General features: G+C 47.0%; 1 protein-coding gene across 2 annotated transcripts in view; it reads left to right on the top strand.

Moving 5' to 3' along the window:
* Nucleotides 1-6,587: 6,587 nt before the first annotated feature.
* The window catches only part of KAZN (kazrin, periplakin interacting protein), a gene marked incomplete at its 3' end in the record, with an annotated part of 474,913 nt that continues 454,476 nt past the window's right edge, over nt 6,588-27,024 (top strand). For both annotated transcript variants that reach the window (XM_081255919.1, XM_081255920.1), the window contains exon 1: nt 6,588-6,831. In XM_081255919.1, the coding sequence (XP_081112045.1) occupies nt 6,603-6,831 (229 nt within the window). In that variant the 5' untranslated portion in view covers nt 6,588-6,602. The remainder of the gene's footprint in view (nt 6,832-27,024) is intronic.

Raw genomic sequence — 27,024 nt, 5'->3', positions numbered from 1 at the left:
TCGTTCTTGAACCCTTATCTGACTAACTCCAGAGCCTATGGAGTTGAAGCTACCCTGGCCCTCAGGGAAGGGTAAGATCACTGTCAGCTAGCATAGCCTGGCCATTAGGCTGTAGCAAGGGTGATTTTCTGAGACAAGGAATTAGAGCTGAAGACTGAATGGCCGCAAGACTTGAGTCTATCCTCTTTAGCCCTTTGAGGGCACCTTCCAGAGACCACTCTGGGCTGCTGGGAAATAAAATCCCCAACGCATGGAGACAGCCGAGACATGAGAGGGCAGGAGGTCCTGCCAGATACCTAGGGGTTGGACCAGTTCTTTGGGGTGTAGTGATGATTCTCTACAGGTGGACATGTTTGCCTCAGGGTTTTGTATTTTGCTTGGCTGTTACTATTTGTCCACGGAGGCTATGACAGAGCCAAGAGCCAGGAGACCGGACCATCAGGCACCTTCTCTTGTAAGCCCCGCACCACGCCAAGTAAAAACCACATCAGAAAACCAAGGAACCTTCAAGGGTGGGGGTGGGGAGTGCACGTCTATCAAAAAATCAATGGTATAAGTATCTATGCTTATGTGTTTGTCTATGGTTACTATGTATAGTTAATATTTATCTATTTCATACGTAGGAGCTTCTGAATTCTAAGTGATTATTCAAGAACTGTTTGCAAATGGAAAATACGTAGAAGTGACCTGGTTGGTTAAATACATGCAGAGAAGGGATGCACCCGACCAACTTCCCAACTTTTAGATGAGAAATTGCTTGGGAAGTCAAGAGGAGAATGGCAGGCTTCACACTAGTAACTGTGCTCGGTGTCCACACTGAAGTGTGTGTGTGTCTGTGTGTGTGTGAGTGTGTGTATAGTGTACATATATACCTATATGTATACACACACACACCTCTATAGTCGACACCTGTACACATACATCCCCATCTTAAACCTGTGGGCTGTTTCCCTAAGCCCCACAATCCTCTGCCCTGTTTTCCCTCCTGGTTTCTTTTTCTCTGTATTCCTTCGTTTCATAAGCGTGGTTTTGAGGGTGACTCACGGAGGTAGGTGGGTGGGCACTGCTGGGGAGGGAATAGAGCTTAGCTGTTAGGGTTCACCACCTGCACACTCTCCTCTATGTCCTTGACTCTGCCCTTCTCCTGGTCTTCTCACCCGGAGTCCGAGACCTGATTGCCTCTGTCTGAGAGATGCTTTGCCCTTTTCCCCAGAGCATGTGTTAAAACCCACTCAGCCAAAGTAAACCATGTAAATGTACAAAAGATACATCTCCTAGATTGGCCGGGATTCGCATGTGACAATTTGAATAAACAGAGCATCCATCTGCAGAGAGAGAGAGAGAGAGAGAGAGAGAGATAGAGAGAGAGAGAGAGAGAGAGAGAGAGAGAGAGAGAGGGATATTCCCTGGGGACTCTCGGGTGGAGGGGGCCGGGAAGACACGGGACAGACAGCATGGAGAAGAGAAAGAGCCAGGGAGCCCTCCCAGCCATTCCTGGGCCGCAGAGGTTCCTGGAATTTATGTATTTGACACGTATGCACGAGATTTATGAGCACCTGCCCTGGGTGCCTAGAGCAGTGAGTCTCAAACTTCACTGCGCCCCACATACTCCTGGGAACCTTGCGGCAAATGCAGATCCCCAGAACCTCCCCCAGAGATTCTGGCTGGTCAGGATTAGGGCTCAGGGTCTACATTTTAACAAGCATCTTCTGGGGACTCCACATCAAGGGGCCTTCAGCCTCACTTTAAGAAACACTGACACCAGCCTGCTGTCCAGCGGTGTGCCTCATGAAGCCTGGTAAGGGACATTGATTGCAGGAAGTGAAAGAGGCAGAACCACGTTTCTTCCTGGTTCCCATGGGCAGCCACATGCCGACCCAAAGAAGCATCAAGGTTCCTCAGGACGCTGACTCCTGGGCTTCTCCTTCAGACCTCCCCTGTGCCGCCAGGTCCCATGTAGGAACTTAACTTTGCACGGAGAAGCATTTGAACGCTGCCTCCAGTCCCTGAGCCGGACAGAAACCAGATGCCTGATTGACTCAGAGAGAAAAGGAGGCCACATGTGGGGATACCCTAGGCCTGGTCCCAGCTCATCCACTTGACAAATCTGTATTGAGTACTAGGGGCTAAAAGGAGGAAGGACATGCAGATATGGGGCTTGTCTCAAGGACCTTTTAGTCCAGTTTTGTGATATTAGGACAAACCCTTTAAACTCAGTGTATTAATCTGCCAAATGCAGATTCCAGGTACCACCTCTACCTGATGGATTTGTTGCAAAGAGAAGATAAGAAGAGAGATGTGGAAGTACTTTGTTAAGTAATATGTGGCGAGAATTCCTGGGGAGACCTAGGATGAGGAGGGTTTTAATGACAGAAGCAAGAATCTTCGTGGATATGAAGTTATGGGGGATGGGGAGATGAAGTTGTGCAGTCAACCACCAGCTCTTTGGAGAACCAAAGTCTCTGTTTCTCCTTCGGTAAACAGTGAGGTTGCCGGAGTAAAGGATCCCAAAGTTGCCTTCTAGGACCAAATAGCATCATTTGGTTGCAGGGTGGGGCAACCATATATATACTGGGTTTCCTGGGACCATTCCAGTTTATGCCACTTGTCCCAGCTTCATTATTCATAGCACCCTCTTTCACTCTCAAAAGTGTCCCAGTTTGGACATTACATCATAAAGTCACTCTATTTATGGAAGAAGGGAGGTGGGTGTGACACTTCTGTCAGCAATGAGTTAGGCTCTTTGCCTTGGTTCTTATCAGGAATTTTCTTTCTCTGAGCTGGGATGGTTTTACAGACTTTCCAAAACGCCCAGGCAAGCTTTGACAGGCACCCAATGTGCATGGCATAGTTTGCTCATTCTGCTCAGAAAGATCAGACATTAGCACATACTGACGGAGGCTGGTGACTGCATAAGGGCCAGTGCACTGCCTGAGCCTTGGATGGGGTTTTGCTGATGGCGAGAGACGGCAACCGGTGACACTGGGAAAACAGCAGCAGGTCCCTATGAAGTGAACACATTTTCTGGCTCGGTTCTTAACATCAGTTTACGGCGGTGGGAGGTGGGGGCTACTTTAGGAACATGCAGGAGGGAGAATCTTGAACCAGAACGCACAGTACTGTTAAATTCTCATGGTTGCGAACCCCAGAGAGAGCTATGGATGACAGCTCTGGAGCCCGTCAGGCAGCAGTTTATACGTGTCCCCCAAGAAATGAACTGTAAATGCATATTAGCCCTACAGATAGGCAAGTGGGAAAGGACACAGATTCTGTGACTATTTTGTTACCTGAGGTCACCTAGGTAGAAGTGCCGGTGGAAGTTGGGGGAGGAGGAAAGGTAGATTAGGTACACTTGTTTTCAGTTTAAATCAAGTGGATGCTAGAGGGTAATTAATCTCAGGCTTTATGTCTGAGATCTGATCCTTTTGCATGTGAGTGAACGTAAGGAGACACAGCTGGGAAAAGCCCCTTTTTTCATTTTAGAAAAAAAAATCTCAAAAAATATAATTCTTTAAAATCCTAGGAGGCACCCCGGGAGTTTCTAAGGAGAGTTTCTTGAAAGCTCAGAAGCACAGTTGGGGAAGAGGAGGGCAGAGAGAGATGAGAAGGGGCCCAAGGAATGGGTCTTTGCTTTCTTTTCTCCTGGTTGGATTTTTGGGTTTGGCTTGTTTTGTTTTGACTTGATTTGAAGACTCTGGTGTGTGGGAATAATCTCACTGAAGAGGAAAATGAGTAACACTTGGTCAGTTTGTTTACTGTACAAACTGCTCACACACATTCATTTGCAGAGCACGTCCTATGGGGGTTAGGTGGCAGGGATGCAAAGAGAAATAACACGTAAAAAATGACCACCCTCCTCCCACGCAGAGCTCTCAGTGAAGTGGGAAAGAGACATGTAAACAGATCAATTACTGTGCCTACTGATGAGCGCTCTACAGAGGTGTGAGTGCGTGCGCGCGCGCACACACACACACACACACACACGAGCATGCACACAGCTCTTCAAATAGAGTTGCTCTTGTTTTCTCAGGTTTGTTTCCAAGACAGCCCTTTTCCTCTTTTTCTGGTACTTGCTTACATACTTTTTTTTATTGAGGTGAAATTTATGTAACAAAAATTAACCTTTTTAAAGGGAATAATTAGATGGCATTTAGTCCATTCACAATGTTGTGCAACCACAACCTCTCTATTTCCAAAACATTTTCATCACCCCAAAATAAAACTCAGTCCCTGTTAAGTAGTTCTTCCCAATTCTCCCCTCCCCCCAACTCCTGGTAACCACAAATCTGCTTTGTCTCCATAGATTTACTATTCTGGATATTTCATATAAATGGAATCATATAATATGTGACCTTCTGTGTCTGGCTTCCTTCACTTAGAGTAATGTTTTAGAGGTTTATCCACATTGTAGCGCGTGTCAATACTTTATCCCTTTTCATGGCTCAGGAACGTTGCCTGTATGGATATACCACAATTTGTTTAATCATTCATTTGTTGACAAACATTTGGGTTGTTTCACCTCTGGCTGTTATGAATAGTGCTTCTGTGAACATTTGTGTACAAATGTTTGTTTGAATATCTGTTTTCACCTCTTTGGGGTATATACCCAGGAGTGGAGTTGCTGGATCATATGGGTAATTCTATCTTTAACTGTTTGAGAAACCAGCAAACTGCTTTCCACAGTGGCTGAACATGACACCCCTCCCTTGAAGACCCACAAAGTTCTATTTTTGATGGTTCCTCCATAACGAAACTGAAAGACTTCAAAGAACTAAATCCTGGTTTACGAAACTACCAACCTGTCTAAGTGCCTTGGTTGGCCCAGTGGCTCAGAACTTGTGCTTATGAGACTAAGGTCAGGGGTTTAAGACCCAGCTGGCCAGTTAGCTGAGTAGAGTGGACAAGTGAAATATTAAGTCCGCTGTCACAGGCTCCACTATCTAACACTGTCCTGCTCTCGTACAAAAGCTTGTTAGTGCTCACAGGGGGACGGAGCAAGAGTGTGTTTTTATGGTTACCTATAAAAGGAAAACAAAAATCTAGCATCCAAGGCACAATGGGACTAACTTGGAATCAGATGACTGCTACTTCCAGTCCTGGTTTCACCTGGTTTCTGCAGGCCCCTTGGGTAAACTGCTTAACCCTGCCCGGAGGCTGTTTCCTCATGTCTAAATTGGGAATAACAACCCTTACTCCAAAGAGATGATAATGCATCCTAAGCACTTTGCACACAGTAGGCTTCCGACAAATGCTGTTGAATCTGGAGGGTGAGCAACCTCTGTGCCTGCCAGAGACCATCATCAGCTTCTGCAGTTGGCTCTGAGCTGCCCTCCTGAGGTTGACCCAGCTGGAATGGTGGTGCACGCTTGTTCAGTTGTTCCGGGTTACACTGACTGTTTTAAATGGTCCTATTTGCATGGAATGAAGCTTGCTATGGTAACAAGTTCTGGTGGCTGGAATCCAGGGCCCCAGTGAAAAATGCAAAGCCTGTGCTCCGGGAGAAAGAGGCCCTTGATGGGTGTATCAACTTTAAGGTTACCTCTGTTCTCCCAGGAAGAAGGAGCAGGTAAACTGAGGCAGCGGGGCCTCGACACTCCTACTCCCAGTAAGAGGAGGAAGAGGGAAGCCCCACTGACGCCTTCCAGGCTTCCCTCCTGGTTTGCCCCCCGATATTTAGCCCAGCTAAGAAGCTTAGGACCACCTTAGAGGCACACACTGGTTCAGGGTGGTGGGGAGGCCAGAGCGCCACTGATCCACCCTGGGGAAGGACAGGGAGCTGCTTCGGAGGAGGGGGGACACCGCAGGTTGGGGCGGCGGAGGGCGGGTGGAGGTGGACAGTGAGATAGCCCAGCTTCCCGGTGAACAATTCCCACCCACCTTTTAAGGAACCAGCAAAGCAGGAACTCCACTTCGTAGCTCGGGCGTGCGGCTCCCTCCCCCGGAGCTCCATCCCCGCTCCCCTCCCGGGCCCCTCTTCTGAGCACCCCTCTCTCCCAAGCACCCACCGCCTCCCCAAGCCCCTGCGCCGTGCTAGGAGCGAGTTCGCCAGGGCGGGGGCCGCCCCACGGCTCCAAGGAGGGGACCGAGGACTGGCCTTGGAGCTGGCGCCCCCCACCCCTAACCAGGGCCGCCACCTCGGCCCACGCCGGGCCGCCGGCCGCCGCCCTCGACCCCCGGGGGGTGTGTCCCCGAAGTCGGGGGCGCGGGAGGCCGAGGCAGCGGCCCCGCCCCCGGCCCGGGCCCCCTCCCGAGCGTGCGGCGAATGGTAGGCTCCACGGAAAGAGTGCGGGCGGCGCGCGGTGTCCGTCTCCGAGCCGCTCTCGGCGCCGGGGTCTAGGCGGTCGCTGCTCCTCCTCTTTCTCCTCCTCCCCCTCCTCCCCCTCCTCCCCCCGCCGCCTCGCTACCGCCGCGGATCCGGCTGGAGGCGCCGCTGTCATTCCTGCGCCGGAGGAGCCGGCGCTGCCGGTGCCTAGGGGTCGGGGCTCGGGGGAGCCGGGCCGCGGGGGGCCCAACAGGTAGAGCCGGGGGTGCCCGGCCGCGTGCCCCCGGCGCATCATGCAGCTCTTTGTCACCTCTCTCGCCCCCAGGCCAAAATCCTGAGCATGATGGAAGACAATAAGCAGCTCGCGCTCCGCATCGATGGGGCGGTCCAGTCGGCCAGCCAGGAGATGACCAACCTGCGAGCCGAACTCACGGCCACCAACCGGAGACTGGCGGAACTGAGCGGCGGCAGCGGCGGCCCCGGCCCGGGCCCGGGAGCAGCGGCCAGCGCCTCGGCGGCGGCGGACTCGGCGGCGGCGAACATGGAGAACCACCAGCACAGCGCGCAAGGTAGGGATCGTACGGCGCCCGGGGCGGAGGAGAGGCGAGAGAGCAGGACCCGGACCCGGAGGGGGCCGGGGACTCGGTGCCCCCAGGGCCGCGGCGAAACCGCCTTGCATTGTGGCTTGTAACCCTTTCCGCCCGGCGGTGGCCGGCGCTGCTCCCCTGCTGGGAGTTGCAGGCTGCTGTCATCAACGAAAACCCGGGTGCACGCTGCGCCCGGGTTCACACGGTCACGCCTGTCCTGGCCAGCGCGAGAGAGGCGCAGCCGGCGCGTCCCTACCGGCAGCGGAAAGTGCCCTTCAGATGGCACGCAGCCCCCCAGCTCCGTGGGCAAACTTTTCATGCCCGGGCCTTTGCCCTCACCCGCGGCAGGGGTGAATGCCACAGCTCCCCCCAGTTCCGGAGGCTCCTTCCTTTGGAATGACTCCCGGAGAGGGAGCTCCAGACTCTGCTGCCGCGTTTGGGGTAGAGGATTGGACTGGTTTGCACTTTTCTCCACGGATGCCAAATCCCTTGTCTCGATTGCATCTGGACTTTATTTTCTCCCCATTTGAGATCGCGCAGGCAGTGGAATATATCGATGCAACAGTAGATGCTGTGCTCAGCAGGGAGTTTAGATTTCCAGCAAATATAAACACTGTGAGCACTTTCCAGGGGGGAAATCTTAGACCTCAAAGGCTGAGTGATGGGCTTCTGGCGAAATGAAGGCATGGATGGTGGATTTCCAGGTAGCCGCCGCTTGAAGGGACTCTTTGCAGTTAGGAGGAGGGAAAAAAAGGACAGTCTGCGTTGACATTGACAGTGATGAAGCTCTGAAACCCTCATGCATGGATTAAAGGTGGAGGAAGCGTCCAAAAAAAGAAAAAAAAAATACTGTTTGGTTTCTGTGAATTGAAAAGTAAGAGGGTAGGCTGGATTTTCAGGATGTCTTTTCTTTTTTTGCCTAATTGCCCTTTAAGAAACGTTGTCACCGGTTATTAATATCATTTGATTGTAAACGAAACTGCTGAAATCCAGAACATGACAGAAAAAATATCCAGTCCAGGAGGGCCACTTGTGTAAATATGTCACTTGATGAAGTATGAGGTTCCAAAGGCTCAGTGGCTTAGAAAGATTTTCTAGTTTTGTTGTTATTTCAAAGGCTTCTCCTAAGTGTTGAGAGAGAGAGAGTCTGTTTTCATATTAATGCCTTCTCTCCATCAGCTTCTGTTTCCCCTTTACCTTCCTGGGGTAGGTGTGCTTTTTTTTTTTTTTTTTTTTTTTGGTGTGAGATGTTAAGCCTGAACATTAGCAGTGTATGTTCAATTCCAAGTCAGATCTTAACTTGGTACTTCAGGAGTCCGTCAAGAGTCTTGGGGCAGTAATTTGGTACCAAAGTAGCATGACGTTATGGTGGGAAGGTGTTGTGAGCCTGGTGCTTGCTGCACAGTTTTCAAGGTGGGTATCTGGTTATTCAATCATTTATCCCTTGTTATGTCATTGTGTGTGGAAGATGCTCTCTGCTGGCACCTGGGCAAAAAAGGGAAGTTAGACTGCATGGTCGTGCTTTACTTTTTATAGGCAGGGACTCTTTCAACCTTAAAGAAATAGCGCAGAACTGGCATTTTGCTAAGAATCAAAAGCCATGGTAAGGGGGACTGAACAATGCTAGTTTATTTCCCACCATCCACCCCTTTCTCAGTGGAGGAAAAGTTAAGTGGCTTTTATCTGAGTCCTGGGTCTAGTTGCAGTCTGAGCACGCTAAGGAGGTCGGTGCCGCAATGATCTACACATTCAACTTGGAAATTGTGATACTTGGCTGATGGTTAAATTGTTGTAGTGGAGCAATAGGGGACTGTTTCCTTTTTCTTTTTTCCTACAAAAATGCACAAGGCTGTGGAAATGGAAAAATGGCTTTTGGATTTCTTGATATCCCAGAAAACACACAAAACCAGCAGCTTCCTCATATTCTTAGAAACATGCCTGCCCAGGCCAGGGGCTGTCTGTGGGTGGTTGGATGAAGGATGGTTTTGATTTTTCCTCTGTGTACCATTGGTATTTTTCAAAACCTTTACTAGGGGGAGTTTAATGATTTTATAATCAGAAAATAAAATGTTGAAGATTTTAACTCAGCTTAATGGTTGGCCACATATCCCTCTAAATGGATGTCAATTTAAACTGAGGTGATGGTTGAAAAGAAAACAAGACCCCCATATAAATCCAGTGGGGCATCATTTACTTATATATGGCAACCGTTCCTCAATACAGTACATTTTACATTATTTAGCCTCTGTGAGTGTTTTGCGTTTTGTTTTTATTTTGTTTTGTTTTGTTTTGTGTTCTCATGACATGTGGCAGCATTCTGCTGGAACCGAAACCTTCTGCAGAGGTGGTCTGGTAGTTTCTTTTGCTAGTGCTTTCGTATTCCTAAAGGAAAGCACTGGGCTCTCTCAAGTTAATTTCAAAGTGTGGGTGATTGGCTTTCTCATGCTTCTTTGTCACATACCTCCAGGAAGGCTCACAGAAGCTCAGTTCCTGGGGGTTCCTAATTCTAACGAATTAGTCTTCTGTTTTTTTGTCTGTGTTGGTGCAAGTCAATGGGCTCAAACCCTATGAGCATTTAGTGTTATTGAGTTATCACTTTTCAAATCAAGGTTTTGAATGAAATGAGTATCTTTTAAAATGCAACTGTATAAGTCATCTTTTAACTAAAGGACATTATGCACATATTAAGTGCATGCTAATTTCCTTTTAATAATATTAGCCCAAATGGTTCCAGGGAAGAGTCACCTTTTGTGCTCCCTGCTGAGGAACTGTTAGATCCATTTTCAGATTTTTTTGTTAAAAAATTTTTTGTCAATAAATTAAAGAAGCTCATCAATCCACCAGTGGATGTTTTGTTCCAGTGAGGATATCTGACAGTAGGTAAGTTGATGAAGAAAACTTGGGTTTTCCTAGAGAGTTAATGCAGTGTGTCATTTAAACAAAATATTAACTTGGTTGGTACCCTCTGTGAGCTGGCATGGTTGCTACGTAACAGAGTCTAGAAAGTGAACTGCTGAAAATCTGGGCTTTCTGCACTTTGCAGGATCTTCTTTCAGAATCTGTGTTGAAAGAAACGCTTGGCAGCCAGCCCATCTCCTCTCTCCCTGCTTCAAGTGAGTCGGATAATCCCTAATGAGGATGCTGGCATGCGGAGCATAGGGCATCCGCGCAGGGTGGCACATCTCAAGGCTCCAGAGCTGCCTCTTAGGTTGGTGGGGTCACAACTGCCTTTGACAGGTGGACAGAAGGAGCCTTGGAAAGAACAGAGCCAAGCAGTTGTTCCAATTTGTCTTGTTGTTGGTAGCCAGAGAACGGATTTGTTTAAAGTCACATTTCTAAGCTGTTTTCCTCGGCGTAACATCTCTGGGAAATGTGTTTAAAATGCTTGCTATTCTTTGAGGGGAAAATATAGCAGTTTGTTTCTCTGAAAATGTTTTATCTGATGAATGGCTAATATAAGATTCAGTTGGTTGCTTTGCTATGCATAGAATAAGACAATTAAGTTCCATCGTACCCAATTCAAATAGGTGTTTAACCGTATATAACATAAAATACCTACGCCCAGTAGGATGTATACCTACTGCCAATATTTTTGTGGTTTGTTTTTTTAAGGAAATAATTGTATTTATATGCCTTTGTAAGTGGAAATGCTCATAGCATCTTTCCTGGGTGTTGAGGACTTACCGTTTACTGCATTTGTTAGATGGGGATGGGGAAAAGTGTCATTTTCTTACACCTTTGTAAATTTCCATAAATAGATGCAAGTTTTATTTTTTTTCTCCCCAGGCATTAAAATAGGCTGTTACTTTAGGTCTGATGGCTCTTATCTAGCATTACTATAACACTGGAAACTCTTTGGTGAAATAAAATTACCTTGGGACTGAACTGAATGTGTGAGTAGTCTGCAGAGATGCTAGACGCTGTTGCTTTTCAAAATCAAAGCATCCCCTTTGGCGATCCCCTTTGGCATCCCCTTCCCAATTTGTTGTGCCTCCACATACTCTTGTTTTCCCAAGTGGACATTTATCTTTTTTGAGAAGAGGATTTTCACGGGGCAGAGAGGATGGAACAGAATGTGGCGGAATCTCGGGGGGCCTTCTGTTAGCTCACCTGTAAGTTACAGAGCTCATCCAGTACCTATGGCTTGGTTTTCCAGCCATATCAATGGGCTGAAAGAGACTTGTCTGTCTTTTCCTAATCTGGTAGGCTGTCATGATATGGGACTTCAAAATTCTTCCTGAAAATCACCATGCATGGACACAAAGAGAATACGTACAGATCAGTACAGTGTGGTTGAAATTAGTTATTGATTGGCTGTTATTTACTGTCTTTCCATTGTCTTTGGAAAATGCCTTTGGAGGACCCCTTAAGTCAACTTCCTGGTTCTGGTTAATTTCACACTTCCAGCATTTCAGGATTGACTGAGGTTTTTCAAAACTTCTTTGATACTAAGTTTGAGCCCATCTGATTTTTATAATAGGAGCCTAGTCACACATCCTCCCAGTGTAAGACAAGGCATGTTCTCCCCATGCCTTTACCCCCGCTACTCCCCAAGACTGCTGGCACTTTTGAGGAATCCTGCAGCTTATAATTTGTGACTTCCTGGCTGCCAGTGAGCTTCTAGCAGATGGCCTTGGCAGGTGGGGAGTGCTCGTGCTCGTTGAAACACTGCCTGCTCGCCATGCAAGTCATATGGGGCCCAGAAGGTCAAGCCTGGGTCTCAGCCATATTCATTGCGTATTTCATTTATATTTATTCCTGAGTTGTATAGCTAAGGAAAGTGAAATCAACATGAATTTCTCAGTTCTTTTCAGACCTTCTCCAGTATTGGTCTGTGTGAGCATTAGTGCTTGGCTTCTCACCCCCCTGCCATCCATCAGGCAAGAATGGAACTCGTTCTGCCTGCTGAGGCCAGGGAATGGGTTTTTAAGTGATCTTGTAGCTGAAAATTAGTCCATACTGTCTGGGCTGGATATGAGGGTGAGTAACACATGGGATGACAAGGGTACCACATGGGATGACAAGGGATGCCACCAACAGCAGTCACTGCAATGTCCTAGTCATCGGAAATGCAGGCAAAGAGGGTTCAGGCAGAATCCTTTAGGAAAAGACAGCTTCCCTGAAGCCAAGAGGGTGACCATCCGTTGGCGCAGACTGTACCTGACAATTCAGGGCAGGTAAGCGTCCCACTGGCTCATGTCACCATCCTCAAGGTCCCCTGCCAGGCCCCTCTTGACTGTGGAGAAGCTGGAGGGAGACCAGGCAAAGGCATCTCTTCTTCTTTCCCGTGTGGCTGGATGAGACCAGAACATTCTTGCTTGTTTGATGCCACCTCAGGTCTCGATGGCAGGCTCCAGGCTGTGCTCTGTGGGCATTCTTGCTTCCCCCTCGAAATCCTGAGCTGCTAGAAACATGACAGAAGCTGAATGTAGTTTTAATGAGTTTGGCAAGGACAACTGTTTGAGCAGGTGGCTTCTGTGTGATGGGATATCATTGGTTCTCCGTTTGTTTTAGTGTCTTTGTTGACTTGGCCTTGCTGGACCTTTGGGTCAGACTTCTGAAAAGCCCCTGTCCCCTTCACCCTCCAATGAATTGAGACCCTAGCACGAAAGCTCGTATGGAGCTTGTAACAGGCAGGTCTGCCAGCAAAGCGCCCCCGAGGCCTGTGCCCCTTCTGTGATGGGCAGTCAGGCTGGGAGGATGGAGAGAACTGGGAGGAGGAGCTACCCGCCCAGCTCCCACCCCTTCTCTTCTCTTCCACCACAGCAAGCGCTGGAGTGAAGGAGATGTAAAGGCCTTCCATTCCCAATATTGTCTCAGCTCTACAGATTGTTGGAAGTCATGTGAATCATTAAGAGCAAAGTGCCCTCTAAAGGAACGTGGGTCCAGAGCTAATATTTTACACTCACCTTCGGCACTTCATTATGGTTCTCGGAGCTCCCCTCTTGGGTACATCACAAGGCACTGGGGGTTCTGGAACCATCCTGGTACCATGTAATTTTCTTTTCAGTGAAGGTGAATAGTGTAATGTAGGACTAAATTAGAACTAGTTTCAGTGCTTTGTCAAACTTTTCAATAAATAATAACAATAAGGACTTCCAACATGTCAAGTATTTTCCCGAGTGCTTAACATGCATAATTGTATCTGGAGCCCAATGAAGTCACAACTGTTGTGCCCATTTTTGAAAAGAGGAAACTATTGGGACTCAGAGAGGTTAGGTCACCTGTCTACCATGACATAGTAATGACAACGATGGTGATGATGACAGCAAGCTTTGACATAGTCTTGCTCGGAGCTAGGTACTGTTCTAAGTGCTTCTCTGAATTAATGCATTTAATTTTTGTAATGACTTATAAGGCGGGTACCATTGTACCCATTTTACCTATGAGAAAACCGAGGCACAAAAATGATCTATTACTTGCCAGAGGGCCATTAAGTGACCAAGCTCTGGCTCCGGAGCCCATGCTCTTACTCATCTCACTTTGATGCCCAGGGTCACTCGGCTGGTAGTGACTGATCCAGGAATTCAAACCCACCGGGGCTCTCTGCTGTTTAAACCTGTATTGTCTCCTAAATCAGAAATATCTTTCGGTTTGTTCATTAGGAAGGTTGACGGAGCTATAGGCTTGTCTCCATTCTTAATTAATGTTTTCCTAAACTGATGATAATTTCTGGGTCCTTATATGAAATCATAGGGAAACAGGAATACCTCTCCCTTAGGTGTGAGCTTAACTGACAAAGGGGGAATTGGGTCCTGCTTACAAGGTTAGCAACCCAAGGGTCACTTGTCACCAATGAAAAGAACCATATTGATCCTGGCGTTGGGGCCTCCTACTTCTCAGACTTTGTACGCATTCTCTCTTGGGAAGGATGATTCCAGGCAAAGCTGGTATCCTGTGGTCCTATTATTCTCCCTCCTACCCATATCTTCCCCTTTTCCGAGTTCTCTCCCAGTGGCCTCGGTGGCCCCCAGTGGCCCAAGACCACGCCCAACAAAAGACGTATAACTACTCACAGATTCCTTTCCACTAGGGTTTCCCAGCCTTGGCACTGTTGTCATTTGCAGGATAATTCTTTGTTGGGGGGTGGACGTTGTGTGCATTGTAGGATGTTTAGCAGCATCCCTGTCCTCTGCCCACTAGATGCCAGTAGAACCTTCCACACCCCAGTTGTAACAACCAAAAATGTCTCCAGATGTTTCCAAATGTCCACTGGGGGCCACGTCATCCCTGGCTGAGAACCACTTTGTATGCCAGGCATTAGAGGAGACCCCAGTTGTGAGTCTTAGGATGGCGGCTCTGTGAGAGCAGAGAGTTTCATCTGTTTATTTTCTGCTCCATCCACAGCACCTAGAACAGTGCCTGGCACATAGCAAGAGCCCAGTCAATAGTCGTTGACTGACTGAATGAACGAATCCATGATTTTTCAATTACAGTGTGCGGAATTCGGTCGACTTGTCATGTTTTACATGAAGATCATTGGTTTAATGATAGATGGTTTTAAGTGTGTCTATTTGCCATATGTCAACACTGTTCTAAACCCTTTCCCTGTATTATCTCAATTAATCCTTTTAACTACCTTCAGAGGTAGTAGTTTGGCAAGAACAACTGTTTGAGCAGGTGGCTCCTGTGTGATGGGATATCACTGCTTCCCCATTTGTTTTAGAGCCACCTTACAGATGAGAAAATTGAGGCCCAGAAAGGTTATGTGACTTGCCCAGTGTCACCAAGCTAGCAAGTGGCAGAGCCAGGATATAAACCCAAGTAAATGTGCCTCCAGAGACTGCCTGCTGTCCCAGCCAGGATGGGGTACAGCTTTGCATAGTTTTTCCCATTCCTGCCCAAGAAATCATTTTTGTTCTAAAACTGATGTTGTGGCAATTATAGTTAGGATTTGCATGTCAGACACTAAGGCATTCATCATAAATCCTCAGAGCTCCACTGTACGAAAGATGCTTTGTCACGGCCAGAGAGTCTGTAGCCAGGAAGGATTGGTGTCTGGCCAGAGGTAAGAGGGCAGTTCAGTGGCTGAGCCATGTTCAGATGTGAGAATCTCCCTTCTCTCTGCCTTGCTGCTGGGCTGCAGCAGGAGGGAGTCACAGAGCGGACTGAAAGTTTCAAGGAAAGGGGACAGTGGCCCCCAGAGCTTCTTAGCAGGGGGTTGACTCATTTTTAGGAAAAGGGATGTTCCAGGATCAGAACTGGGGAGCTGCAGCGACTTTGAAGATTATCCAAGAGGATAGTGATAGCAATAGCCAGCATCTGTTGAGGCTTTTTTTTTTTTTTTCTGGACTTTCCCAGACTCTGTGGGGTGTGATTGATGACATTTTCTCATCTGACTTTCCTATCACAGCGAGTTAGATAATGTTCTCACCTCCATTCTACAAATGAAGAAACTGAGGCTTAGAAAGGTTTAGTTGCTTTTCCAAGATCTAGACAGTGGTCTTCTGCTGGATTGGAACACAGGTTCAGCTGACCCTGGAGCCTGCCTGCTTCACTACAGCAAGAATATTGAGGAGTACCCTAGGGGCACAATAGTTAAGAATCCACCTGCCAATGCAGGGGACACGGGTTCAATCCCCGGTCCAGGAAGATGCCAGATGCCGCAGAACAACTAAGCCTGCGCACCGCAGCTACTGAGCCCACGTGCCACAACTACTGAAGCCCGTGCACTCGAGGGCCCGCGTGCTGCAACTACTGAGCCCACGTGCTGCAACTACTGAAGCCCGTGTGCCTAGAGCCCATGATCCGCAACAAGAGAAGCCACCTCAATGAGAAGCCCGCGCACCGCAGCAAAGAATAGCCCCTGCTCGACACAACTAGAGAAAGCCCGCATGCAGCAACGAAGACCCAACACAGCCAAAAATAAATTAAAAAAAAAAAGAATATTGAGATATTGTGCCAGGCAGCACAAAGACATGCCAGGAGGATGGCTTTGTCTTTTTGCTTACGGACCAACCCTCCCACTCCCCTTCTTTTTTCTTTTCTTCCTTTCCTCCTTTCTCCTCTCTGTCTCCATCTAGCTTGAGAGATTGAGCACATAGGTTCAGGGACCACAGATTTAATAAGATATGGAGCAAGTTATCTTGGAACTCTTAGGCTAGTAGGTGTGACTGACATGGAAGTATAATTACATTTTATAATAAAGGTCTAGACGGGTGTAATGGGAAAATAGATGATGAAGTGACAAATACAGAAGCCTTCACAGATGTACATGACAGTGGCAATATTTAAGAAAAGCATGCTGGGAAAATACATTAATTTCTCCACTAAGGTTAAACTGCCCGTGAGAGATTATTAGAGTGCAACTTTGGGGGTAGGTTGGGATTGGATACTGCAGAGAATAGCTGCTGGCTTGGACCTTCTCCCTCAAAGAGCATTTTTTAAGGAGAAAGAAGATGTGGATGATACAGGGTTTAGATCTTGAATAATAGTTGGGTTTTGTTCTCCAAAGAGAACAAGAAAAGATACGAATTTCAATGCAGGTATAGCTCTGCATCTTTCAAAATAAACTCACCCCTTGTATATATTATCTTCCTGGCCAAGGCTGGGGCTTCTTGTCAGCTGCAACAAATGAATTACTTCATTTTCCTTGATTAACTTGAATTTTTTTTAAACCGTTGAGGATGGTGTCTTTAATTCAGTAAGTGCAACTTGGAACACAGTGGGATTTATGTCACCCTTTCCCCCTCATTCTTGCCATTTGAAATTCTGTGCTCACCATTTCCTGACGATAGCAAGGTATGAAATTTAGAAATTTGATACTGACCCTGGAGAGTGCAGTGGTGGCACCATAGAGCTTGATGAATGTTGGCTGGGGAGAACTGACCTGTGATTATATGTATACTGATTATCTTAATTAATGCATTCATCAAGTAGATTGCTTTTCCTGTTCCTACAAGGGTTACCATGTGAAGCAAGAAAAAACTGGGAATATTTTTCGACACAGCTTTAGATTTGGGAGTTAACAGAAAGGCAAGGCCTGGCTGCCATTTTGTAGAGACTGTTAGCCTGTTAGCTAGCAGACGTGCTCAGATTGCTCTGTTCACAATTTGACATGGTACCAGACAGCCCTGCAAGGAGGCATGTTCAAGTCTTAATGGAAGTCCTCTGGAGAAGGATCATTATTTCTGGTCAGATTTTCTACAGTGTGGGTCAATATCATGGACCAGTAGAATAGAACCTTGTTAAAACTCAGCTGGTCAATTCATGGGTTGGTTCCACCATGGGATAACTCAAAACCCACCCTTCAACACTTTCAGTGTTATCACCTTGCCTCTAAAGCAAAAGCTTGGTCTAGCATCCTCAGTTCACAAAGCCAATGCTTAGAATCCTTTTTCCAGGGTTCTGTTGCTTTTATCCACTCTTCTTTCCTTTGCACCCAGGACACACTAGGGAAGCACTAGAGTATATCACTACCCAGATCTTTGTAGATCTTTGCAGGTCTTTGCAGTATACAGAGACTTGCACAGGCATTGTCTCTGTGGATCCTACCAACTGCCCCATAGGATGGAATTGAAGTAGACACAGCAATCTATTTCTCAAATACGGAAACTGAGGGACAGTGATTTAAACTGATTTGTTCAAGATTGTTGAGCTTGTCATTGAACCAAATTCTCCTCTCTTTCTCCCACTGCAAGATCCCACTGTGACTGTGCAATGGTGGCAGAGGGCTGCCCTGGAACTTATGATTGGGTGAGGTCTGACCTTGCCTTGGCCAAGCCCTCTTGAGCATGGGCCACCCTGTCTTGTAAGACCTGGATGGTGACACCATCACCCCAAGACTGTGCTCGCAGACTCTGAGCTCCCATGTCCAATGTCTACCCATGATAAAGGGACAATCCAGTTTTACAGATTTAATCTTATTATTATTATTATTTTTGTGCGGTACGCGGGCCTCTCACTGTTGTGGCCTCTCCCGTGGCGGAGCACAGGCTCCGGACGCGCAGGCTCGGCAACCATGGCTCACGGGCCCAGCCACTCCACGGCATGTGGGATCCTCCCGGACCGGGGCACGAACCCATGTCCCCTGCATCAGCAGGCGGACTCTCAACCACTGCGTCACCAGGGAAGCCCTAATCTTATTTTTTACACTAAATTCTCTCCTCCTCTCCGTGGGGTTTTCAATCATTCGGCTTCTCTTTCAGTGACTTATCTTATTCATGCCTGAACGTAGCGTGTCTCTTCTTCTGGCCTCCCTTAAAAGCAGTTAGGGACCTGTAAACCAGAGCAGGTTTGCACCTGGGGAACTTCCTGATTGTCTTATTGGATCTGGGAATGACTTCCGTATGGAGGACAATTTTTTCCACCTGACACCACCGTCATTTAGGATTTTTGAATATGGGAAGCACATCTGTGAGGGGACCTGTGGTCTTAGCATGTGGATGTGTGTACTCTCTGAGTGTCGGGGGCAGGATGTAGCCATCACAGTAAATCTGCCTAATTTCTCTCTCTTCACTGTCCCTTCAGGGAGACACTTTGCAACCTTTAGGATCTCTTTTATCAGAGTCTTTGAGTTATCATCCATCCAAAACATGTTGGTTTAAATTGTCCACCTAAATTGTTGGCTGTACAGGCACATGTTCTCAATGCTACTGTGGCTGTAACTGCCTATATAGTTGGTGGACCTCCTGCTGCTCCAAGTTCACATCTAGACCTTGTACTCAGATCAGTGGAATCTCATCCACAGACTGAAGTCCAACACTGTGGCAGAAAACTCAGGGAAAATCAGAATGGGGTCTTTTGCTGTGCACCCAAGGAGAGTGGAAAGGAAGTATCAACCCGGAGGCCTCTGCAGCACAGCAGACAACCCGCTGCAGTTAACTGACGCCTAAGCAGCTAATCTTTCTGCTGGGACTCTGATCTCTGTTTCATTTCAGTGTGAAAAGGAACAGTCGCTAAAGGCTTCCCAAACCTCTGATAGCAAAATAGAAATAATATACATTTGAAATGCATTTGAAGATCTATTTATAATAGGCTCTAGAAGAGTAGAAAGTACTTTTAAGGATCAAAATGTTTGCTCATAGTACCTCTACAGTGTGACAACCAAAAAAGTCTTTAGACATTGCCCAGTGTTTTTGAGTTTTAGATTTGCATTAGCATTAAACACTTAGGATTCCTGCCACTGACAATAGATATTATAGCTGCACATGGAGATGAAAGAAAGTGCTTCTTGATTCAGTTGGTGGTTCACTTCAGTGCTTGCTCTTGTGACTTGAATGATGGAGCTAGTGTAGGAGTTGGCAAACTTTTTCTGTCAAGGGCCAGATAGTAAATATTATAGGCTTTGGGGACCATAGGATATCTGTCATAATTCCTCACCTCTGCTGCTGTAATGTGAAAGCAGCCGTAGACAATAGGTAAATGAATGGGCGTGGTTGTGTTCCAATAAAACTTTATTTACAAAAACAGGCACTCCTTGGACTATAGTTTGCCAACCCCTGAACTTGCAGTTCTCTTCCATTTGCCTTCTGACCCATTTATATCCCGCACCTTTACAGTGCTTAGCATACAGAAGGAGCTTAATAATGATTGGTTAAGCTAGTGAATTAGATGTGAGCAATAAAACCACCAGATTACAGTGTTAAAGGAGCAGAAACAAGAAGTTAATTACTAAGGGTGTAATGGTTAATGGACAAGAGAAAGAGACATTTGTTGGCAGCTTCATGGTCTGAGGTGAAGTCATTTGTGATTAGTCATCATCACAGACCTCGAACTGTGAAGGGACAAAGAATCACCAGTAGCAGTGAGATACAGAGCAAGAAGACACTTGGCATCTGAGCCTCAATTTCCTTATTTAGGAAATGAGGAGGTCATTTCCATCTTCAAGATAATATAGCAGACACATGGGTTTAAGGGAGTGAAACAGATCCAATCCAGATCCTGGCGATATGACTTGGGTTGTGGAACATTACAGCTCTCAGTTTCCTCCTCTATAACGAGGCCGATAATTCCTCCTTTCTAGAGTGATTGGGATGGTTTAGTGCAGGGTTTCTCAACCTCAGCACTGTTGACATTCTGGGCCAGAAAATTCTTTGCGTGGGGGCTGACTTGTGCGTTGTAAAATGTTTAGCAGCATCCCTGGTCTACACCACTGGATGCTCATAGCACCCCTATAACGTGACAACCAAAAAAGTCTTTAGACATTGCCCAGTGTTTTTTCCTGGGGGGAAAATTACTCCCTGGGTTAATGGAATAACACATAGTATGCCTGGCACAAAGCTTGGTGGACTTTGGGATTCAATAGATAGAACTCTTCATTATAAATAGCCGAGTATATTATTGAACTCTGAATTCTCCCACCTTGGAATGAAATTCTCTTTATTTCTCCAGCTGATTTCTGTCCCCCATAGGCAAGATTGGACGTTTTTCCCCCAGATCCCAGGTCTTTCTCCTGATATCTCTGTGTTGCTTAGAGGCCTTTCTCCTGGGAGGAGCCAGACTTCTTATGATGTCCTGCTGAGTATGCTTTCCAGCCCTTTAAACACACACGTACCTAGACTTGTATTTGAGGTTACGGTCAGAATCCATAAATGGTTCATATGAGAAATCATACAGATGTCTGCAACAAGAATGGACAGGGAGGGTTAAGGACTGAAAAGCTTAACTCACAAAGGCTGGCAGGCTGAGGTAGTAGGTGGTATTCAGATGAAACAGAAAATAAGGAACCCAAACTAGTACCAACAAAATTATCACTTCCCTCGTGAACATGCACACACTTCTAACTTTAGCCAGGAGCCAGTTTTCAATGGTTTAAACTTTAGCCAAGATGGCTCTTCCAACATTGGTTGACATCTGGATTTAATGTTCTGCCATCCATGTTTTTACATATATTCTTTTTAATGATAGAGAGAGAGGTAAAGAGAGAGAGAGATTTTCAGTGAATTCTGTCCCGTACATATTAGCAGTTGTATTTTTTATCTATTTCTCTGGGAAAATACATAAATGCAAAAGAATGCATTGAATTCAATAACATTCTTAAGCGGCTGCTTCTTCTGCATCTACATATATTTGAAAGATAATGGCACATACATGCAATAAAAATGCTTCATTCTGTCCGCAGGCAGCACATTGGAGACATGTGGATTTTGGACTTCCTCTAAGTCACTCTCTCTGGCCACCCAGAGTCTCTGTGGCCCACAGCTTGGGACTGCGGCTCCAGAATGCATCTATCTGGACATGTGTGTTCAGCCCTGTGCAATGCGGTTCTCAGCAATGCCATGTGCAGTTAGGTGCTCAATAAGTGCCTTGGAAAATTATGGCTACTGCCCCAGGCCTGGAGTCTTCTGATTTTAAGGGATTCTTCTGTTCCTCAAACTCAACTCTGCCTTGCTGTGACACCATCAGATAAATCTATGATTTGGACCCTTGGCTTTAAGAAAACCCTTCTTTATTTAGGCAGAAATTTCTATGGTGACTTCCTGGTATGGATATTGGAAAGCACGGGTTATTACAGTCAGAATAACAAAACTGGCCCTAAACTAGATTTCGGGCAATATGATTTGATTGGCCAACTGCCATCGCTAACTAGCGTCATCCTGCCCCGTCTCCGGCTAACTCCTAAAACCCCTCAAGCATGTGATCCATCATATCATTTTCTATTTATGCCAGCGCTGGATAATGGCCTAATCTCTCCAGTAGCATTCAGATTTTCTAGAGAAGATGGCATTTACAAAATCATTTCACTGTTCCACTGCAAACACCCTAAGTTAATAGGCACCTTCTTATTATAAACCTTCCTTTTAACAATGGTTTATTACCTGCAATTAAAATCAACTGGAAGACCCAGTAAATGGGTTTCATTTCTTTTCTTTTGTGTTTGGTTAATATTTAGCTGGTGGGGGCTTCCCTGGTGGCGCAGTGGTTGAGAGTCCGCCTGCCGATGCAGGGGACACGGGTTCGTGCCCTGGTCTGGGAAGATCCCACATGCCGCGGAGCGGCTGGGCCCGTGAGCCATGGCTGCTGAGCCTGCGCGTCCGGAGCCTGTGCTCCGCAACGGGAGAAACCACAACAGTGAGAGGCCCACATACTGCAAAAAAAAAATTTAGCTGGTGGGCCACCAGAGACTTAGCCAGGAACATCAGAGAGAGGCAAGTTTTGGCTGCACAGGAGAGCTGTCCAGAGGGATGCGGTCATTACCAGAGCCTAGATGACCATCTGCCAGGCGTGTTGGAAAAGCTACTCCCACGCTGGGTTTAGAAGTTCAGGAGAAAAAAATAGGAAGAACACCAAATGCGATCTTCCCTTTCTTGTGTTTCGCATTCAGACGGGCCATTGAAGGCAAAAGTTTAGCAGTAACAGTATGCTGACATTTGGGTACAACGCAGAGAAAGTTGAGAAGACAGTAATGACTAGGACAGCGTCTCACTGGCTCTCACTGTAATGACTTGTTTGAACAAATTAAGATGCTGACACAGGTAAGTTCAGCGTTTATAGCGTAGGACAGAAATCTCGAGTCCCTTGCTTGGATGCATATCCTGTTCTCTGAACACGTGTTAGCTGTGTGTGGTGGGCAAGCTGCTTTACAGTCTAGGCCCCAGTTTGCCCCCAGGGATAACACTAATCCCGACATCCCAGAGCTGTGAGATCACAGGAGAGGGTGTGTTGGAGAGCCGAGCACACCGCCTGGCACTTGCCACATCCTCCAGAAATGTCGTAAACTGGTGCCATAAACGTGCACACACATACGGCCTCCCAGCAGGCCCCGGGGCGGGTCTAGGCTGTTCTTTGTTTACTTGCTTGGTTAGCCTCCACTAGACGCATTTTCTGATTGAGGAGGCCCGGTCCTTGGTGCTAGGATACTAGGATATGTAAGGCGCTCACCTTCTGCCAGAAGCCGGAAGCCGAAGGAGGAAAGAGCAGAGGGGGAAGGACCCAGCGGGGGACCAAGAGGACTGGATGCTGGCCCTGACTGTACCTGGGACTAAAGAGTGACAAAAGGGAAGCTCCAACCTCTGTCCCGACTTGCGATGCCAACTGTCTGACCAAAGACCCGGGTCCTGCACTCCCACCTCCACAACTTGGGAGAGGTGTCCCAGACGGCCGCTCAGGGACTGGGACATTGGCTCGGTCGGAATGAGCCCGCTGGATGAGACCTGGCTAAAGGCCGTCCCGTTTCTGAACTTCTACACTTGGTGACCTTTAGCAGTGTTGCCAGGTCAATCAGGTCCTCCTTAAAGAATATCTTAGATTGTTTTGTTTGGGGAATATTGTCTTTCCTGGCTTAAGCAGAGATAATATAAGCCTGTGACTCTGCAGGCTTATATTATCTGCCCATTAATGGAAGGGAGGGAGGGAGGGGGGAGGAGTGGGAAGAGAAGAGAAGAGAAGAGAAGCACAAGCCAGATGCCCAAATTAAAACACTAAATTTTCTTGGAATTTATGTGCTCCAAGCAATGTAAATAAAGGTGAGGGCTGGGCCCCTCTGCCCATTAATCAGCCTCAGCCACAGGCTCACTCTCTGGTTTGTTTAGGCATTTCAGCCCATTACCCACACCTCTTGGCATTTCTGAGATACAAGGGGGAGGGTTCCATCTGTCATCCTGATTGTCCTCCCCTGGGTTTCTTGGAGTGGCGATCTCGGTGTTGCCTTTTGCATGAAACATTAAGCTCAGGGGTAGGACCAAGGCATTTCAGTGCAGGCAGGATACACTTGGGAAGGCTGGGTTTCTGTCCCCGTGGCTTCATTTGCATTTATTTTTCTCCCAACCATTTGTCATATAGTGGTGGGGGTCCATCAAATAGCTATTAACTCTTCAGCCAGCTCCTCAGAGGGCTGTTTGAGCTGCCTCTTACAAGTTCAGGGGATAAGATGGCTCATACCTTCGGTCATTCTGTTGGTGTCATGAGCCACCGTGGATGTTAGAACTTCCCATTTTGTTTCTCTTTAGTCTCTCAAGGACCCTGCCAGACAACAGCCTTGTTTGTATGACTGCATTCCTTCAGCTGGACTCAGATTCCTGAGTGTAACTACCGATGCCACCACCTCCTAGCATGTCATCTTGTTGGTTCACATAACATCTATGTAACAGGGCTGATCATAGTTCATACCTTACAGGGTTTTTATATAAAGATTAAGTGGGGGGCTTCCCTGGTGGCTCAGTGGTTGAGAGTCCGCCTGCCGATGCAGGGGACACGGGTTCATGCCCTGGTCCGGGAAGATCCCACATGCCGCGGAGCGGCTAGGCCCGTGAGCCATGGCCGCCGAGCCTGCGCATCCGGAGCCTGTGCTCTGCAATGGGAGAGGCCACAACAGTGAGAGGCCCGCGTACTGCAAAAAAAAAAAAGATTAAGTGGGTTGATATACGTGAAGCTCTGTGTTGTTTGGCACACATGTGCTAAGGATTCCATAAATATCAGCTGTGAGTATTGAAAACTATGGCCCAGAGCCTCCCACTGAAGACCTGTGGTGCCAAAGAGTGACTTCTTTTGAGAGCAACAGCAAAACATCATTCAAGGAGGGGCTAGTTTACTATGGAAAACAGTATGGAGGTTCCTTAAAAAACTAAAAATAGAGCTACCATGTGACCCAGCAATCCCACTACTGGGCATATACCCTGACAAAACCATAATTCAAAACGAGTCATGTACCAAAATGTTCATTGCAGCTCTATTTACAATAGCCTGGAGATGGAAACAACGTAAGTGTCCATCATCGGATGAATGGGTAAAGAAGGTGGCACATATATACAATGGAATATTACTCAGCCATAAAAAGAAACGAAATTGAGCTATTTGTAATGAGGTGGATGGACCTAGAGTCTGTCATACAGAGTGAAGTAAGTCAGAAAGAGAAAGACAAATACCGTATGCTAACACATATATATGGAATTTAAGAAAAAAAATGTCATGAAGGAGGGGCTAGTTTAAGTAGGAATCTTGGCATTTCAAATACAAATCCCAGAGTGTACGAATCCTTAATGGCCTCATTTATTCTGTGGTTTGATCTATGAGGTTTCCCATTTGGTGGTGGCAGAAGGGACTCTCTGAGTGCCCACTGCAATCTGCGCTCCCCTTACACATGCCCGACCAGAGTCTTATCTCCGACAGCTTGTGCATCATCCTCCCCAGGAGAGAGAGCCCCACTGATGCCCTCACAAACCCTCAGTTAAATTCTGCATTATTTTTTTTCTCCATTACTTATAGCTTGCCTACTGATATTTCAAGCTCTCGTTGTGAAGCAAAGAACGTCCTTAAGTGCCGAGAGGTGGCTGCTGAGTCCAGCCCTGGCTTCCCTCTAATTGGTCAGTTTTACTTGGGCTGCATGATCTGGCTTGTAAGGTGTATAGACCATGTCCGTGGAAACACACTGGAATATTGCCCTGTGTGTGCTCTATGGCAGGTCCTGTGCTGGGCTCATGGAGCTCGTAAGCTGCTGGGGCCGAGGGAGGATGATGGTGACGAAGGGGATAATAATGACACTGACATTTACTGGGTGCTTCGGAAGGGCAAGGCGCCATTCTCAAAGCTATCTATGTATTTCTGTGTTTGACCCTCACATCAAGTATTACCATTAGCCCTCTTTTTACAAACAAGGCGACTGAGGCTCACAGTGGTTAAGTAATTTGTCCATGCTCACACAGCAGGTAGAGTTAAGATTTGGATGGTGGCCCAGTGACCCCAAAGCCTATATTTTTAACCAGCATTAAGTGTTCCTCTCTAGTATGAAAGCATATATTACAGTACACTGTGATGAGTACCATGATAGTCGTACCTGCAAGGTATGTAAAAGTGTCAATAAGGGACACTTTGCCCAGGTGGAAGTGAGGTCTCAGTTGCAGATGTCACGGGAGGCTGTGCTTGAGTTGAGTCCTGAAGGACAAGTGGGTCTGCTCTTGGCACAGAAAGTGTACGAGGGGCTGTGGGCGGGGCTGTGGGCGGGGATGTGGGCGGGGCTTCCCGCAGGAGTAAAGGTGCAGCGGGGTGATGCATGACCTGGAGGGGGAGTAGCCACACTCCAGGTCTGGGTGGGATGGGAGAAGTAAATAGTGGGAGTTGAGAGAGAATGAGAGTGAGTGTGCAGGTGGAGAGGACAGATTTGGAAGGTTCTTGTAAACCGAGATAAAGAATCTGGATTTTACGCCATGTACGATGAAAAAGGTATTTTTTTTATTGTGGTAAAATACTCATAACACAGAATTTAATATTTCAACCATTTAAAAGTGTACAATTTAGGGCTTCCCTGGTGGCGCAGTGGTTGAGAGTCCACCTGCCGATGCAGGGGTCATGGGTTCGTGCCCCGGTCCGGGAGGATCCCACATGCCGTGGAGCGGCTGGGCCCGTGAGCCATGGCCGCTGGGCCTGCGCGTCCGGAGCCTGTGCTCCGCAATGGGAGAGGCCACAACAGTGAGAGGCCCACATACTGCAAAAAAAATAAAAAATAAAAAATAAAATAAAATAAAATAAAAGTATACAATTTAGTGGTATTAAGTACATTCACAATGTTGTGCAACCATCACCACTATCTAGTTCCAGAACTTTCTAATCAACCTCGAAAAGGTTGTACCATTAAGCAGTCACTCACCTTCTCTCCCCCCCATACTCATGGCAAACACTTAACTGCTTTCTGACTCTATGGATTTGCTTATTCTGATCTGATCAGCTCCTCGGATCAATTTACTGTAACCCTTACCCTAAGTGTCAGTTTGCCCTTTTGTATAATGGTAAGATCTGTGTATATATGCATACATCTATATGTGTATGCATGCTGTCTCCGAAAGTGTGCCATCTGCTTCTCCCTAAATTATAAGCATAACGGAAAAATTAGATAACTTTGAAATTGTTTGAAGCTCCAAAAATTCTATTTAAATTGAAAGTTTCCTCAGGCGTAAAATGGGGCTGATAAGAGCACCCACTTCTGAGAGTTGCTGAGGTTATTAAATGCGTGCATTCATGGAAGGCACAGATAGCAGTACGCAGCATAGCAGAAGCAACCAGCGTGTGGGTTGTGATCATTACTGTAATTATCATCATTGTTATTATTGGCAGAATATCCACTTTGCCCGCCCCCGTGTTCCCAGCGGGAAGCTGGGATAGGTTTCCTGGGTCTTGGCCAGTCCATGAGGGAGCCCTGCTGTGTAGACTTCGGGCACGTGTTGTCAGAGGAAATTCGTGACTGTGTAACTGCAGAAACTTTCCCTTTCTTTCTACAATACTTACCGAGTCCCTAGTATGGGA

This window comes from Mesoplodon bidens (assembly GCF_964165515.1).
Source record: "Mesoplodon bidens genome assembly, chromosome: 2".
Lineage (NCBI taxonomy): Eukaryota > Metazoa > Chordata > Mammalia > Artiodactyla > Ziphiidae > Mesoplodon > Mesoplodon bidens.
The sequence above is the reverse complement of the archived record's forward strand: the minus strand, read 5'-3'. Positions and strand labels throughout refer to the sequence as shown.